At 40.2% G+C, this 17,127-nt stretch overlaps 1 protein-coding gene across 5 annotated transcripts in view; it reads left to right on the top strand.

Moving 5' to 3' along the window:
• MCUR1 (mitochondrial calcium uniporter regulator 1) overlaps positions 1-9,872 on the top strand; it is a 26,324-nt gene extending 16,452 nt beyond the window's left edge. The window contains exon 9 of one of the 5 annotated variants that reach the window (XR_003094930.1): positions 593-5,615. Coding sequence is in view for 4 of the 5 variants with exons in the window: in XM_025208429.1 (XP_025064214.1) it covers positions 593-648 (56 nt within the window). In the remaining variant the exon portion in view is untranslated. Of the gene's footprint in view, positions 1-592; positions 5,616-7,182 lie in introns of those variants that run through there. The other 4 variants (XM_025208428.1, XM_025208429.1, XM_025208427.1 and 1 more) reach the window with 4 other exon arrangements.
• The last annotated feature ends 7,255 nt before the right edge of the window (positions 9,873-17,127 follow it).

Below are 17,127 nucleotides of genomic sequence, written 5' to 3'. Positions count from 1 at the left end.
TTCCCTACTAACAAATCTCAAAACTGCTTACTATTGTATGACTGCAGTTTATAGGCATCAGCAGTAAAAATACCTTTAGTAAAAATGCCTTTTAATTTTTTCCAAGATGAATATCTGAAGGAAATAGAAAATTCTTGTAAGTTATAGAATTCTTTTTAAAATCACTTTATGTAAATATTACCAAATTATTCATAATCTGTTTATTGACTGAAGTTTAAAAAGTTGTTTGCAGGATAGACTTTTCTACTACTGTGTGTTTATTTTCTAATTTCATAATCATAACTTGCCATATTGAACTTATTTGAAATGGTAAACAAGTATGGGATTTTCCCATCTTGTTTGGTGTCCAGACCATTTTTCCTGCAGTCACTCCTTCCTTGTCATTTTGCAGTCACTATGCCACCAAAGTTGGGTTTGTACTCTGCAGGTTAGTATCTTATTTTCTAAAAAGAAAGAAAGAACAAAGCCAAAGATGCTAAGTTCTTATTATTTTAACAGTAACTATGTGTACAGCTGGCTGAAGGAGTATTACAAAAATTAATGAGATATTCTGCCTTTTTCCCAACTGCTGGTTTTTTTTTCTGTCTTTCAGGTTCAGTATTTACATGCCTTACTGTAGCACTGGGATTTTATCGTCTATGGATGTAATAAAGTGTCTACTTAAAAGGACTTGTACTGTCTTGCCTTATGAAAATCAAGGATATTTTCACTTTAGCTACAAGAATTTTTTCCTGAATGAAAAATAATGTTTATTATTTTATTTATATTTATTTTTATAGCAAACTACATTGAGAATGTAACAAAAATGTGCCTAGAAAAAATATCTGTACTATTTCAGTACCTAATGGAAAGAGAAACTTGCCTCTGGTCAGAGCAAAGTAGAGAATATGCAGCACTGCCAATCCCCTTGCATCCTAAATTGTAATATCTCCATACTTTTGTAGTTCTAGGGTTTCAGTTAAGTAGAGACTGCCAGTCATGCCAAATTATATAATTGCTCTTGTGGAGAGGTCTGCTAAAGATTATATACCAAACTCTCCTGAGGCATGCATGCCTAATGGTAGATACTTGTATCAGAGCAGAGTTGATCACAAATTTTAAACCTTTTAGTACCATTTTGTGACTGCAAGGGACTCCTAGACCTAATTTTAATGAAATGCAAGTTGATTAAACTAGAGGCATACATTCTTTTCCCCCATGTTCATCTGTCTATACTCTCTGTGCTACAAATACATATATTTATATACTTATTATAAAGAAATATTTTTTCTATTTGTTATACTAATTATGTGCATCATAGTTTGTTTCCCAGATGGCCGTCCAAACAACTGTACTTCATTAGAAATTGTTCTGTAATAAGTGTCTTTACCACCTTTTTGTAGGTTTGATATGTAGTGTGCTAAGAGCTGTTGCAACTTTTAAAACACACAGGGCTCTGAAACTCATTCCCTATGGCAATTGTGAACTTGGTTCTAAAACTGGAACAGAGTTTTGGAGCGTAGTAACATGCATTCACTTGTATTATCTCTTGTAAAGCACGTAGAAAATATTCTCTGTTGCTTGGTTCATAGAAGGGAATTGCATCTTCTGCACGTGATAAATTAAAGATGGTTAAACTTCTGGGGAGAAAATGCAAGCACTTGAATGGTGTATGATGTACTGGTATGGGCTGCCTCAGCTCTTTGGTCACAAATAGGATGTCTGCACTAAACATTTTTATTTTTAATTATCTCTGGTTATCCAAACAGTGCGGCTACAGTTAACAAATGGTAGGAACATTAGTGTAGACCACTAGCTCAAAGCAAGTCTATGTGAAATGGTAGGTCATTTTAATGTCTGCTCTGTTGGTAGCTCTTCCACTAATGGTAGCAATGGAAGAAAGTTACAGGTAAAACAGGGTAGATTATCCAGAGGTCCAGTCTTTGTCCTCTGACCAATGAACTTCTCTCCCTGCATTTGTTTGTTTGCCTTGTCTTTCTCTGGTATAAGCTGATGACAGATGCCAACATGCAATGGTGGAAGGAGGCATGATTTGTGAGCCTGATCTAGCCTGTAGGGGTAGCCCTGCGCTGTTCATTTGGCCTATGGACTAGCCCTGCACCATTCATCTGGCCCTGAAGGCCAAATGAGTTTAATACCCCTAATTTAATGAAATCAGGGGAAACTGGGTAACTTAGCCTGTATTGTAGTAGCTGTAATTTTCTCATGTTCGAGGTTATTGCTGGTTAGCCTGAAATGAAGAGGCAGCCAGGTAGAAATGGAGATGTCTTGAAAAAGAGGAAGGTATTTGGGATATTTTTCAAATGATATATTTAATTCATTAAAAATGCAACTTTAAACTTTTACTTAAAGCAAGAAGTTTAATAATTCTTGACAAAACAAACATTTTTGTCCTTGTAGCAGTGACTCCAAAATAGCTAAATTTGATGTTAACTCACAGTGAGAAACTAAGTAAACAATGGGACTTTTAAAGTACAGTAAAGAAGAGGATGTTCAACTGGCAGCATAAAGGAAGCTAGCATTCTAAAACAACATCCTCCACCTCTCCAGCCTCTTTTGACTTTTTTTTCTCAGTAAAAAATATTACCAAAAAAATTGCTCAAGGCGGTTGTGTTTGAAGCTATGTGTATGAATGTATTTATAATTTCACAGTTTAAAATGTCAGAAAATCATAATTTAATAGATGTTAGATGCAGTCTACTTCAGTATTTGAGTAATAGCAAAAAAGGAACTATATTTCTCTGTAACAAGAATCCATTTTGATCATCTGGATGCTATGCAGTTAATGAGTAGCCGTTTTAGTAAAATAGTGGGTTTTTAAGAATTTAGACTTTGTTCACTTCTCAGCAGAATCCATTCTATATTTAAAATTAAAGGCATTTTTATACAAATGGAGTCAGACTCTGCAGTAAAATAAAATTATAAGATTATAGGACACTTACTCCAGAAGTGGATCTTCTTGAGAAAATAGTTTTTCAATGACTACCATAGATCTGGATTCAGGTTGAACATTACAATCAGAAAAAGAGCAACATTAGGAATATCCCAGTCTCAGATTCTCCAGGTATAGTGGTGTTTTTGTTTTGTAACCATGACATTTCCAACTTATGTACACAGATGAAAATATGGATCAAGGGGCATAATGTTTTGCTGTGCATTTGGGTTGCATGCCACTAATCTCTAACAGAGAGATTAAAGTTCACTTTCCTTTCTTTTCTTCATTTTATATTTCCCCTTTTCCTTTTCCTTTCCTATTCTTTTCCTTTGCAAAGCCTCTAGAAATTCATCACAGTACAATTTAAGACCATCTCAGAACAGATCAGCTATGATGATCAGTTTAGTCTAAAATACTTGTAAAAACTGTACTAATTTTGCTTGCATTGGCCTTCAAAAAAAAAAGTGGGAAGGGATGTTTGATGTTTTCAGTCTGAAACATATAACCAAAAGCCCAAGTGACTGATAAAAATGAGGAGCAGATATATCAGCCCACTTACCAACTGCCTTTTGGCTCTTTAGATGAAATCTCACTTTTCAAATGATCACTAAAAGCCACAGCTGAGAAACCCAATTCGATCACCATTATTTTTTCTGTTCCTTTTCTTTTTTCCCCCTCTATAGTTGTGTTATTAAATGGCTTTAGTCTGGTATAGCATGCTCCATATCAAGACTTGAAATGTATTTTTGCATCAGATCTCAGGATTTTGTTGTTTTGGGTTTTTTGTTTTTTTTTTACTGGCAGGTTTCATTTTAAGAGTGTGGTTGTTTGGCACAGCCGAAAACTGAGTGGGCTTTCATCTTTAATAAATTCCTTCAATTCTAAGAGCCTGAAGGCAGCTTTCCTGCTAACCTACCAGGTTGATTATTGCACAGTATGTTGTTGTGTGGGAAATAAGAAGTCAGGCCCTGAGCATCCTTAAGCTAACACAGACAGGAAGCTCTGGGGAGAGAGGGAGGGAGGGCTGGAGGTTGAGACTAGCAGTCTCTGCCACAAGTACAGGTTGATCCTACAATAAAATAAGCCTTGAGGCTCTGAGGAATAAATGCAAATCAAGCAGGACATCTCAGAAAATAAACTTGTTAATATAACAGAGGGAATATTGAGACTGGCACATTCTATCACCCCCCCCCTTCTTTTCTTTTCTTTTCTTTTCTTTTCTTTTCTTTTCTTTTCTTTTCTTTCATTTGTTTAGTGTCGTAAATGACCAAAAAATTCAATAACCCCAGCTTCTTGAATGTTACTTTTTTGTAGAGCTTTATTATTAAACTGTTAAACTAAATTTCCAGCTATCAAGCCCTGTCTATATTAGCCATCTTGACTGCATCCTTAGTTTTCAGGTGTCAAGAGTTTGTGCTAAAGCATGAGACAAGGACGGGGTGCTTTAAATATAACTTGAGCATCTGTGTATGGTGTGACCCAGAAAGCTTCCTTGATTTTTCTCTCAGACCTTGGTGCTTCATGTTTTCTCTCTTGGATGTCTGTTTTTACTTTGTCAGAAGCTGTCTGCTGCTTTTAATTGTATTATTGCTAAATGTTCTTTATCAATTTTTATAGATGCTAACAAAAGTACTGTGTAGTCATTTTATATTCCTCTGTTCTCTCCCTATATGTCTCTGACCATAGCAAAGTTTGGCCACTTCAAGTTGGGTTATTAACACCATTATGTCTTTGTTTCCATTTTTAAGCTGCTTGCTGCTATTTAACTTCTGTGTATCTTGCAATTTTAGAACCGTTTTTGTTCAAAGAAAAAATTATGATCTGTTACTACCTAAATTCAGGCTTAGATTTCAAGGTGTATATAGAAAGATTTTTTTTTTAAGTGTAGTTGTCAAAAAATTTTTGTAAAATGGCACTTTTTTGCTTACTCTTCACTCTGGATGAAATTTCAGCATGGTGTACTCAGCAATATGGTTTCCATTGATTTCCACTCCCATGCTCATTTTCCCCTCCCCCCGGGAAAATATCTGGGTATTCAAAGTCATGTTTGCTTTACCTCGTTGAAGAAAGGCTTTTTATTCCTACTGTTAGCAAGAGAGCCAATACAGCAAAATTACTTTTTTCTGTTTGCAGAATTACTAATTCAAGTTCATTTGCTAAATTCTTGTCACTAGTCAAAATGTCTGAGCAAGATTGACTTTCAGTTCCTATGGCAAATTTTGTAGGCACAAAAAGAAGGTCTTTTACTAAAAAAACTGAGTAAATTCTACTTAAGATACTGAACAAAAATCACCAATGAATTGTAATTTTTATGGTATAACTGCATTGTAAAGTAAGTTAATAAAATGAGAATTATTTTTTAACGTGCTGGAACAAGAACTATATTATTTGGAAAAATAAATTGCTATTTCATGGTCACTGCCTAGTTCAAGAGTGCTGGTTTTATTTTTAATGTTTATTCCTATGTTTTAGTTGTGTTTGAATTTTATTTTTAGATTAAAATGAAGCATTCCACATGAGCAACTGCTAATTTATAATTGGATAATCATCTTGAGTGCATAAATAGAAATCTGCCCTTTGCAATCAAGTATGAGTGCAATGTTTGGAGTTGGTTTTAGGCTGAAATAAAAGTACATATTCTGTTCAAATTACCTGCCCACTTCTTTTCATCAAAACTGAATGTGGCATTCAAGAATGTTATTCTTCCTAACCGAACATTACCAAACTGCATTTTCTAGTAACAAAAACCCACATTTTATCATTTTTCTGAACTCTCTTCCTCTACCAGTTTGAGGGGTTTTTATATTCCGGGTAAGTCATTCATAATTGTGTCAGATACCCAAGTCAATTTGCACAAAAAAACCTGTTTAGGCTGGGATGGCTTGGCTTGGCTTGGCTTGGCTTGGCTTGGCTTGGGGTAAGTCCAAAAAGGACATCTCGGGTGGGGGTGGCAGGCATAAGATGCTATTACGCTTACAGTAAAGATGTAAGCTTTCTGTCTTTTATGAGAGATGAGAGTTGATACTGAGTGTTCATGACACTTTTTTGTTGAAAGAACAAATCCGTTTTTGGCTAGTGTTTGCTCCTGGTCTCAAAATACAATTTTGTATTGTCTATGAAAACCATGCTAACTGATTGCTGCTTTCTTTGCAGCTGTCACCATAGGCCCCATCTTCTCTTTTAGAAGTCCAGAATGGCTCTATAATAGGGATTTTTATATCACCTTGCATCAAGTCTTGGTTGACATTAATTGGACAGTCCCTTCTTGCTGCATCAGGATAACTTATTCAGGTGTAAAATGGGCAGAATCTCTCTTTTTTGTAAGGAAAAGTGGCAATCTCTGTAAGAATTTTTAAATTGTAGTGGTTAAGGGGTATAAAATGTCAATTTTATAGCGCTTTATAGGCAAGTGTTAACAAGGTTGAAATTAATGCAGTTCAAAATATAGTTTTTTCTGCTTTGTATTTTTCAGGTGACTCATACAATTTAATATAACTGCATCTAAGCAATTTAATTTGATTGAAGAATACTTGTGTACACACTTCACTTTGCAACTATTTTAGATTGCACAATATCCCTTTTATATAGTATTTGTACTTATATATATCTTGTTTATTGATATTGTGTTTTATAAGCAAATATGGCCACTAGTACTTTCTTTATTAGATACGATGCTTTTGCAGCAAGCAGCGAAAGTGTTAAACCAATGTGCATATTGAGTTTTGCTTAAGAATCATATAGTCCTGAGCAATTCTAGTGGTTTTATCCAATATTCATTATGTTATGACAAAGGCATAGTGACGTGTGGTCTGAATTCCATTAAATGTTCAATATGAAAGCATACAAGAAAGGCACAAGTACAAAGAGCCTTGCTCAAAAGGCCCCTTCAAAGCTGCCTACAACAATCAGACGTGGTGGTTCTAGAGATTTTGTGGATTAAGCACTATCTTCTCTTTCTATGGAGGAAGCTTACAGAGAAGCTAGTTTTAGTGGTTGTAGTCAAACATGTGAAGTGTTCCTTTTGTAGTGGAAATAACTAAACAGTAGAAAAAAGTATGCCTGGGGTCCAACTGAACTAGCCAGCTGGCTTATTTCCAGAGGCGTATTGAAAGATGATGATGATATAGGCCTTATCTATGCTATCATTGTGAAAAGAGGGCTAATGTGGATATTGCTATGCCTAGGACTATTTTGCCTTGTGAACACACTTGACACGGTTTTACTGTATTGTGTGTTCTGTACTGCAGGGACAGCTGCTTGAAGCAATGACTGCTGGGAGATGTTGAAAAGAGTCCGGCATTCTTTTGGAAGTTCTGCCAAACTGAAAGAAGGGAACAAACTCATAATTCTTTAGTGGATTTCCCTGTAGGTCCTAGAGCACAAGCACTGTTTCATTTAGCTACTTTTCCATTGTGTACAATTTAAGACATGCTTTAGAGTTGCTGTGGTTTCTTTTGTCTTCTGATTGTTGGCAAGTAGAAGGGACTGGTGGATATAGTCACAGGCCTCAAAAATTGTCTAGAGCAAAAGGGCACTTGTTCCTTCCTTTTTAACCATTCTGTACAAATGTATCCAGGATTTCCAAAATGTGCCAACAGCATATTGGTTACAGACTCTAATCAGTTCATTTGTTTAAATCAAATGCTTTGTTTGTCCTATATTGTCAAATCTTGCATAGATCATCACAAATAGGATAGCAAGATACTGTTAACTCAGCGTAGGGACCTTTTTTCAAGGAAATTAATCCACTCTGATACAGAAAAACTAGGGCAAGAACAGACTATCAGAGTAAAGATAGGGGTAGGCTGTGAGGCGGAAATGTCTAGTAGACTCTTGCTTCTATTCTCATGAAAACAACAGCAGAAAAGGATTTTTTTTCAAGTAGAAACAAAAATAAAAGGAGGCTTTCCACTTCTGCAATCTTCCCTTAGTACATTATTTGTTTTGAAAAATTATGGGACTTTAACATTTTCTTTAAGACTGAAAGATAGATGATGTCTACAAGCTTTTCTTCATAAGCCTAAAGGCAGTCCCCTCCCTATCCCCCAAGAGCTCTTGGCTAATCCCAGAAATCCAGTGGCAATATCTGTAAGAATTTTTAAATTATGGTTGTTAAGGGATGTAAAATGTCAATAATTTTATAGTGCTTGTAGACAACTATTTAATTCACAAGGATTGCAGGACCTTTAAAAGAAGAAAAAAAGATTTCTTTGATTCTAAAATGAAGGGTATTTTTCCCCATTTAACATGGTGGTGGGGAGCAGCCCCTTACGTTAGAACTATGAGGGCAAGGGGGGGGTATAGTTGCAGCTGCTGCTCCTGCCCCCACCAACTCTATACACTGCCATTTCTGCCTCCTAGCCTAGCCTCTGCTTGCTCCCTTGCCTGCCCTTCTTTTCCACCCCGCCCCTTACACTTGCTCTGTATGATGCAGCCCGGGGCACTGAGCACAGCCCCAAACTGGACCTGTAGCAGTAGGGTATGCTATGGGGTCTGGGCTGGGGCTGTGCTCGGTGCCCCAGGCTAGATGGGGATAGAGCCTCCTGGCATGGAGCAAGGGTAAGTGGGGAGAGGGGAACTAGAGGCTGGGTGTGAGGGGGAGCAGGGGGGATGAGGGGGCTTAAGGCTGCAGGAGAGGGGGAAGTACAAATGGCAAACTGCTTGACCCCACTGCCTGCCCCCCTGCAGCATTGGGGTGAGGGTGAATTAAAGATGACTTCCAATAACTAGATTCTGTACACAGAATTATAATGTTTACAAATTTCCCATGTATAGAATTGAGTTATAAGGCAGTTGTCTTAAATTCAGGGTTGTCTTATATTCAAGTTAATACAGTATACATGCACATACATATGCTACACATGAGCATGCTAGAAATATATTCTTTTTATGTTTTCATACATGATAAGCTAGAGCATTATTTAGTGTAACGCAACGCAGTTCTTCCTGCCTCCTTCATTTCCTAAATCCTTATTTGCATATCAAAGTCAACAGGGAAAATGATATGACTAAAGACCATTTAATGCATGGTATGCAGACCTAAATTAAATTAAATAGACAGGACAGTAACAACATCACTGAGCCAGGTTATCTTTAGTTAGTATATAAGATAAATGTATGCACTGTACCTGGTGGCCCTTTATAAAGCAGTAAAGGGAGCTTCATCATTTTAAGGAGCACATTCTACTGCATGCATCTGCCTACACCTTTGACTAGTGGCAGTGATGTGTCATAAATTGTTAACACATTTTTAAAGAAGACTTGCATATGTTTGCTAGATGGGCAATTTGATCATCCACTTTTGAAAGATCATGGTATAAAAGGTATTCTAATGTAAACATGTGAGAGGTCTAAGTTTGGGTTGTAGTGGAAGTAATAAATTTGAGTCCAGCCTGTTTTAAAACCTCAATCTTGTGGTGCTCTAATATAGGGGAGGGTTTGGCACAAAGTATAAATTACTTTTTCTTTAAGTTGCCAGTAGCTGAAAGGGAACTGTGCTTCACTAATCATTTTTAATGATGTAGTAGGAGTAAGCAGTTTTGATGATGAAACTAAATCAGAAGTAGTTGTAAGTACCAGTGAAGAGCGAGAGAGAACATAAAAGAAGACTGAGAGATTAGATACATGGACAGAAAATGACTAAATGAACTGGTAGGTGGAGCAAAGCAAGTGAACTTGGGGAAAATAATCTGAAGTACAGGGTATATGGAGAAACGGAATGGAGAAACCTAGTAGTGATAGGAGACAGCAAATCGCTTCCAATTTTGCAATTTAGTTTTGACCTGAGTTCTTCATGACAGAAGTGGATTCAAGAACAGTCTTCAACTACCTGAAGGTGGTTCCAAAGAGGATGAAGCTGGATTGTTCTCAGTGGTGGCAAATGATGGAACAAGGAGCAATGGTCTCAAGTTGCAGCAAGGGAAGTTTAGATTAGATATTAGGAAAAAACCTCACTAGGAGGGTAGTAAAGCACTGGAACAGGCTACCGAGAAAGGTTGTGGACTCTCCATCCTTGGAAGTTTTTAAGACCTGGATAGACAAAGCCTTGGCTGGGATGATCCAGTTGGGGATGATACTGCTTTAAGCAAAGGATTGGACTAGATGACCTCCTGAGGTCCCTTCCAACCCTCATTTTCTATGATTCATTGAGTACTGTTTGGGAGACTGCATAATGCAGTGCTAAGCAGAAATACTTGTGTTTAGGAAGCATAGGCACCAGAAGTGAAGCCTCTGCATTAGTTTGTGTGGATCTCTGCCCAAACATGACTTTATTGCTTCTCGGCCAGCTCAAGTATTTCTATATGGCACTGCATTTGCTCCTGATGACCTCTATTTATCCACACAACAGATTCCAGTCCATGTAACAACAGTGCAAGCTTCCTGCGTTGCTTTTTCCTATGTGCTGTGAGGACAAGATGGTAGCCCCCAAGTGCCATGCCTTCTTAATCTTTGGTTTCTCTGTTGAGACTACCAATAAAGGTACCAGTTACGGTGTTGGGGGAGAATGGTATAAGGAGACACCTGCTTATTAGAGACCGGAGAGAGATCACCAAATTTAGAATCTGTACTTTATCTGAAGAAATTCAATTAAGGCTTAAATGACTATACAAAATCTCTGATTCTGCCTTTGAAAAAGAAAGAAAAGAAATCCATCAGTCAGAAATTAAAAATTATTACTCTTTTGTTTGCTTTCTTGTTTTGTGTTTTATATCTAACACCGGCTTTCTACATAGGCCTGTATGACATCAGACCAGATTATAGTTCTATTTGTATACCTGCTTTTCTTTTTCTGAGGAAATTAATCACCTCCATTTGATTCTTAAAGCAGGTCGATCCTCTGAATAGGGACTAAAACTCTCACCTTGTTACTGGACGAGTGTGTCATGACTATGCATATTCACAATCAGATCAAGTGACTTCAGTGACAAAGTGTGTCTGTCCTGTTTTTTTGACCCTGTCAAATCCATAGAAACATTGCAGTTTAGAATGCTTTGAATTCAAATCACTCTTGTGCATCAGAATTCAAATAGTTTACTAAATCCAGGACTTGAAGATAAAAGTGTTGTGCAGCATTAAAAAAGCCTAATTCAGGGGTGTTAAACAGGCAGCCTGAAGGCCGGATTTGGCCTGTGCAACCATATGATCTAACCCGCAGGTCACTGGACTGACCCCCATGCACCAGCCCTGGCCCTATCCCTGGTTCTCCTGTGCCACATACAGCACCATATTCAAGCCCATAGGCAGTAGAGGCCCTGTGCCAGCCCCAGGGACTGCATGCACAGCAAGCCCTGGTCTGATGCACACCGTACATGGTGCCCGGGGCCAGTTCCTGTGCTGTGGCTGCTGCATAAGGGGTCAGTCCCTGTCTGGCCCACAAACTGGCTCAAGGATGCTCATCTAGCCTGCAGGAAAAGAATCCACTAGACTCATGGAGTATAGAATGAGTTTGTAGGGTTGCTAGTTAGAAAACGCAGAATTTGGAGGAAGTTTTCTTTCATTTTAAACTGAATTCTCTCTATAGATAGATAGATATCTATAGATAGATAGAATCTCACAATAATAAACATGGAAACTCCATAGTATAACTTTCAGAAGTATTATTAAAATGACAGCTGCACCATAAGCAAGAGACTTGAATTTGAAGGAGAAAGGATGGGAGCTGTGTTCCTCTTCCAGGCTTAAGTATGTAGGTCGGGGCTTTCCAATTGGCAGCCCATAGGCTGTACGTGGCCCATGAGGGGTTAATTAGTGGCCCCTTTGAGCTCGTCCCTGGCTGCTACTCCCCCTATTTCTCTGGTTACAGAAGCAGCCAGGGTTTCTCTGGCTTTCCCTGCCCTATTCCAGGTCAGGGTGGCTTGGTGCAGCCCACAGTGCTCATGACAATTGTATAACTGGGAGGGAGCAGCTAGGGCAGCAGGCCCTGTCACTGCTTTTGTGGAGGAGCACAAAAATAGCTGCTGACCACCATGAATGCCATGTGCCCCGGGGTGGGGGGGGGTACAGTGAGCTCCCACAGGCACCAATGGCACTGTTGGTGGTGGGAGTGTGGTAGCAGCAAGCGTGAAAATCCCACAGCAGCCGCGGCACTGTTAGTGGTGGGGGGCAGGGTACTGAGTGCTGATCAGCAGTCGGTGACCACCTGCAGGCCCCACCAGCAGCAATTGGGAACTGCCCACGTGCACCCATGTGCGCTCCCTACACATTGCCAACACTGACCACTTCAGCTGCCCTGGGTGTTGTGCTTCTATGTCTCTTGATGGGGGAATCCATGGCCTGGGGTTTCTGAGAGGTGCCACACAGCGAGGGAGCTTAGGGTGAGATGGGTTGCGCAGTGCAGTGGGGGGAGGCATGCTTGGGTTCACAATGCAGCAGGGTAGATGTCCCAGCATTCAGTGCAGTAAGAGGGGGTGGCAGCAGACACATGTGATACAGCAGGAGGACACACAGTTGCAGTGTGTGTAGGAGAAGGAGGGCGATGACTAGAACATGATATTTAGAGGTTTGCTTTTAGAAATTGGCTTGTAGGTAAAATAGAGCAATGGTCCAGGGGAATGGCAAGGGTTAATTGATTTCTAAAAGGCTGTTTCTGACAAAGTTTCCTTCAAGGCCCACTGTGTCTGAAGCCAGAAGACACACAGGCTGGGAAACTGAAGACATGAACAGTGTACCCAAAAAGAGAGAAGGGATTTTGCAGCATTGGTGCTAGGTCATGGTGCCCAACTGCAGGGCCCTTAAGATTTCCAGCTTTAGTGGACAGACCAAACTAGAAGGCCTTGCTAAATAACCAAATTAAAATACATGTGCATGTGATGGGTTTGTGAAACAAAGGAATATGCTGACAGGACAAATGCACTAGGGATGACCACAAGGAAACCAATCAACGATGCCCAGGATTGAAGAGTTATCAGAGGATGAGAGAGAATACAAAAGGAGGGATTTCAGAGCAGCGGAGTTCCTGAGAGGAGAACCCAAGGCCACCATGGACAGAGGGCATACCACCAGCCCATCTCGCCCGCCCCACTGGGAAGGGTGGGCCTCAGCCTTTGACCTCCAGGCTGCTGAGACCTGACATTCAAGAGAGAACCTCAGAGTGAAGCTCATGTACTGGCAAGATGTGCCTTCCCTTTGTGACAGCTCTAGGACTGGTAGATATAGAAATGTTTGCATTATTCTTATCTGCTACCACTGTGTATCAATAACATTTGCCTATTATCGAATGGAGGGGTTGTAGTCGAACTGAGGGTTTGGGTCCACCCAGAACAAGGTATCTGGGTCATAAATCCAGTTCCAGAGGAGAAGAGTGTCACTAGGCACATGGTGTATGACAAGGGTTATGAAGTGTGCAGCCCCACTGGTGTGGACCCCAACCACTTATAAGTTGGACAGCCCCAATCTAGGTTTTCTGCTATGCTCATTAGCATAGTATCAGTACTTTCTAAATTACTAGAGTGCAGTGCAGCCCAGATTGCCCAGGATTGTGTGCTGTAGAAATGCATAATTTAATAATCAAGAGATTTTTAAAAGAAACTCTTTATTCAGTTAGTAAATAAAAGAGAAACCCAAAATGGGGGCAGGAGAGAGAGATTACATGAAATCCTAGGCTCCATTATTATTGCCAGCCATGCTGAAAAAAATGTTTTCAAGTATCATACAGGGTTTGTTGCAGAGCTTTCATTAATGTCTGTACAAACCACACAAGTGAACACTCCCACTGCTAACCAGTTTGAAACTTTACCCTGTAGAATAAATAATTACCTGGAAAGAAAATGAGATTCAATTACAGCAAAACAGCAATTACTTTAATAGATCCCACTGTTAGTCCATGCAGCCCAGTGTCCTGCCTCTTTCAAGAGCCAGTATTTGATGCTTCAGAATAATGGCACAAAGAAAAAAATGTAGATAGCCAATTGTGTGGTGCTGCTCTTTGAGGTGAGAGAAATATCCCTTCCTAGCTCGCTGCAGGCAACCAGTTTATAAAAAGAGAAATGTGAAGTTATTACCCTTATCGTAGTCTTAGCTTCCGCAGTTGTGAATGCTATTCGTGGTTAAAGAATTTTTCAGTATTTTCAGAATCTTGCAAATCTAGCTACAGCATTATTTGTTTGAAATCCTCCTATGGCAGTGAACTGCAGCATTTGGTCAAATCATGCATAACAAACCACTTTCTTTCATATTCCAAAATAAGGGTTCCTTCATTTTGTTAGGTGTTTTCCTTTTTCAGTCATAATTGAGACTTAGAAAAATCATTTTATCTCAAAGGGAAATTTTACAAGATTTTTACAGATAATAATGTGACTTAATACCCTTGAGTAGTTTGAAAAAAAATGGCAGAAAAATCATTCTCATGTTCCCATTTGTTTAGTTTGACATGGGATTATTCCACATAGACAATGGGTGGATCTACACATGTAGTTAGCATGTAGCAATAAATTCCAGTGCAGTTTGTGCCAGAGTTTATTGCTCCCCAGTGCAGCTTGTATATGTGCCTTCAGGAACACAGCACATTGAACTGGGGCAGAGCAGCCTTGGCTGTCAGGGGGCCTGAAGGGGGCAGTCAGCCTGCCAGCCTGGGGTTGCTCCACCCCAGCTCAGCGTGCTGCTGAGGGACTAGTGGGGCACCAGCATGCTATGGTGTGGGGCTAGCTGTCAGCAGCCCCTGCACTGTAGCACCCTCGTGCCCCAGACAGTCACTGTCTACAAATGTGTTGCAGTGTGTGTAACTACTCTGCCATAAGGTAGTACTTGTCCCAGACAGTACTATCCTACAGCAAAGTTTGATTTACTAATACAGGCACACATGTAGATAATGATGCTTTACTGTGAAGTTAATTAATTAGCTCCACACTAAAAGCATATGTGTAGATGTACCCACTTTGTGGGGAAGGTAAAGGCAAGACTTAAGTTGTTATTCTCATCTTGATGATCTTGGATTTACACACATGAGGATGAGAATAAAATTGTCAGTACATGTGGTCACAGTGCACAGCTGTGAATTTCATGACTGCCTCTACAACTCTTCCTGCCATACCTGCCATCCTGCTGCACTGTTATGCATGGTCCCTGGATTTCCCAAGCCTCCTGGGCTGCAGGGTTCCTGGGCCTTTCCCTTCCCCCAGAGGAGGGTTAGGAAGCAGAAGCTGGAGGAGGAAAGAGGAGCCTGGAGAAGGAGAGTGACTGGGGAGTGGCACCTGGACCAGGAGCCTGGAAGAGATGCGAGTTAACCCTTGGACAGCCCTGATCTAACAGATCAGAATTAACTTTTCAAAATAAAACATCTCTTTATATATGAATAGATCATAAAGATTAACTTTATAGATGAGTCCCAAATCTCCATTGTGTAGTAGTACAGGGGCCCTCAGTGAGTCACTGTTATTTGCTGAGTGCAGGCCCTCCCTCATTGTGAAGAGTACACCAGGATTTGCCTTATAGAATTTGATGCAACTTATTCCGATACATCAGCGTTTGCTCATCTGCATTACTGGTCCAACTGGTTTACATTTTTCCGTGCCTCATTTTTAATTATTTTAATTTTTATTTCATGGTGCCCAAAGGTATGCTAAGAATATCACAGGAAATGTACAGAAGACTGGTTTAGACAGAAATATTTATGAACCACTTAAATGTAATGACCTATTAAATATAATGGTGTGTGCATGATGATGGCTCAGAACCCTTCTGGGCTCTTCGAGCATTTTCACCCACGTTCTGGGAGTGCGGGTAGGCAGGGTACTTTAATTAGAGCAGCTCTGAGAGCCACTCTAATGAAAGCACCTGGAGCTTCTCATGTATCAGTGTCCCCGTGCTTCAAAATGGTGAACAAGCTGTAGTTAAAGCACCCCTGCCGCCATTTTGAAGTGCTGATACAAGAGACGCGAAGGCTGGCTGGAGCGTGATAGTTACCATGCTTCAGCAGACTCAATTAATTGAGACTCAATTAATCGACTCAATTAATTGAGTCTGCTCTGGCGGGCTGTAATAGACACCCTTACTACCCAATCCTAAGAAATATTCCTTCAGATGGGGGAGATGAGGTCACTGAAGGACAGGAAATAGTATTCAGAAAGTGGCAGAGAAGGAAACATTCTGCTGAGCAATATGAACTGAACCTACCTTCTCCCCTCACTGGTGCAGGACAAGGTTACTTCACTGACTAATTTCCAGTCTCTCCCTGAAGTCCTGGAGTGCATGTCTTTTGGGAGATACAGTCAAAAAGCCCACAGCAGAACTGATCCAAGTTGCATGGTTTTCTGTGAGTGGCAAAGTTTAGCTCAGTAGGAAACAGAACACATATTCACCCTTTCGTAGCGGGGGGAAATCTTGACTGGGTTCTGCCATTTTTAAACCAGTTTGTGTGCGCCAAAATTCGGTTCTGTTACAGGTATAAACCAGTTTCAGATCACTTATATCAGTAAAAGTGTAATGTCTGCACCTGGCAAGAGAGACCCTTTTGAGCCACAGCAAATAAGACTTACTTAGCAGGGGGTAGGGACTTCCTAAGGCTAAAAAGTCCTGGCTTAGCTTTATAGTTTACCATTGAGTAATTGCAAGCACTCAATCAGGCAGTGCACACGCTGTTTCATTTTACATTTCCACTTTCTGGAAACTCACTGAAATGAGACAGTCTGTTTGTAGTGACAGACTGGGTCTGCATGTTGATTTTTGTACAAGTAGAACTATTTATGTTAGCCGTATAGCTTTAAAAAAAACCAAACCCCTAGTATTACCAGTATGTAAATGCTGGATGGCAGAGAAGCCTCCCCTCTTTTTGGCCTACGGCCTTCTTATTTCTCTGGCTGTTGCAGGGCTATCAGTCAGTCTCAGGTGAGGAGACAGCTATGGTAATCTCTTTGGGTGCGTCTACATGAGACGCTTAATTTCACATTAGTGTAGTTTATGACAAAGTAAGCATATGTGTCTACATGTGCACATGCTTATTTTGCAGTAAATCTCCCTAATTCCCAGTAAGTTTGGTACCTGCAAATGCAAGTAGCAAATTTACTTGGGAACAAGCACCCCAGCCTTGCAATCAGAGAGCATGAACAGCATGTGCCCCAGGTGGCTGAGGGGGCACGGCTGCACTGGCAGCGGCAGGAGCGCAGTGGTGGTGGCACAAGCACGGTGGCAGTAAGTGCAGAGCTCCTGCAGATGCCACCAGTGCTGTCAGCGAGGTGGGGTTACTCCCTACGCATTGC

This window comes from Alligator sinensis, unplaced genomic scaffold (assembly GCF_000455745.1).
Source record: "Alligator sinensis unplaced genomic scaffold, ASM45574v1 scaffold928_1, whole genome shotgun sequence".
Taxonomy (NCBI): domain Eukaryota; kingdom Metazoa; phylum Chordata; order Crocodylia; family Alligatoridae; genus Alligator; species Alligator sinensis.
Note: the sequence above shows the minus strand (reverse complement) of the source record. Positions and strands in the feature narration are given on the sequence as shown.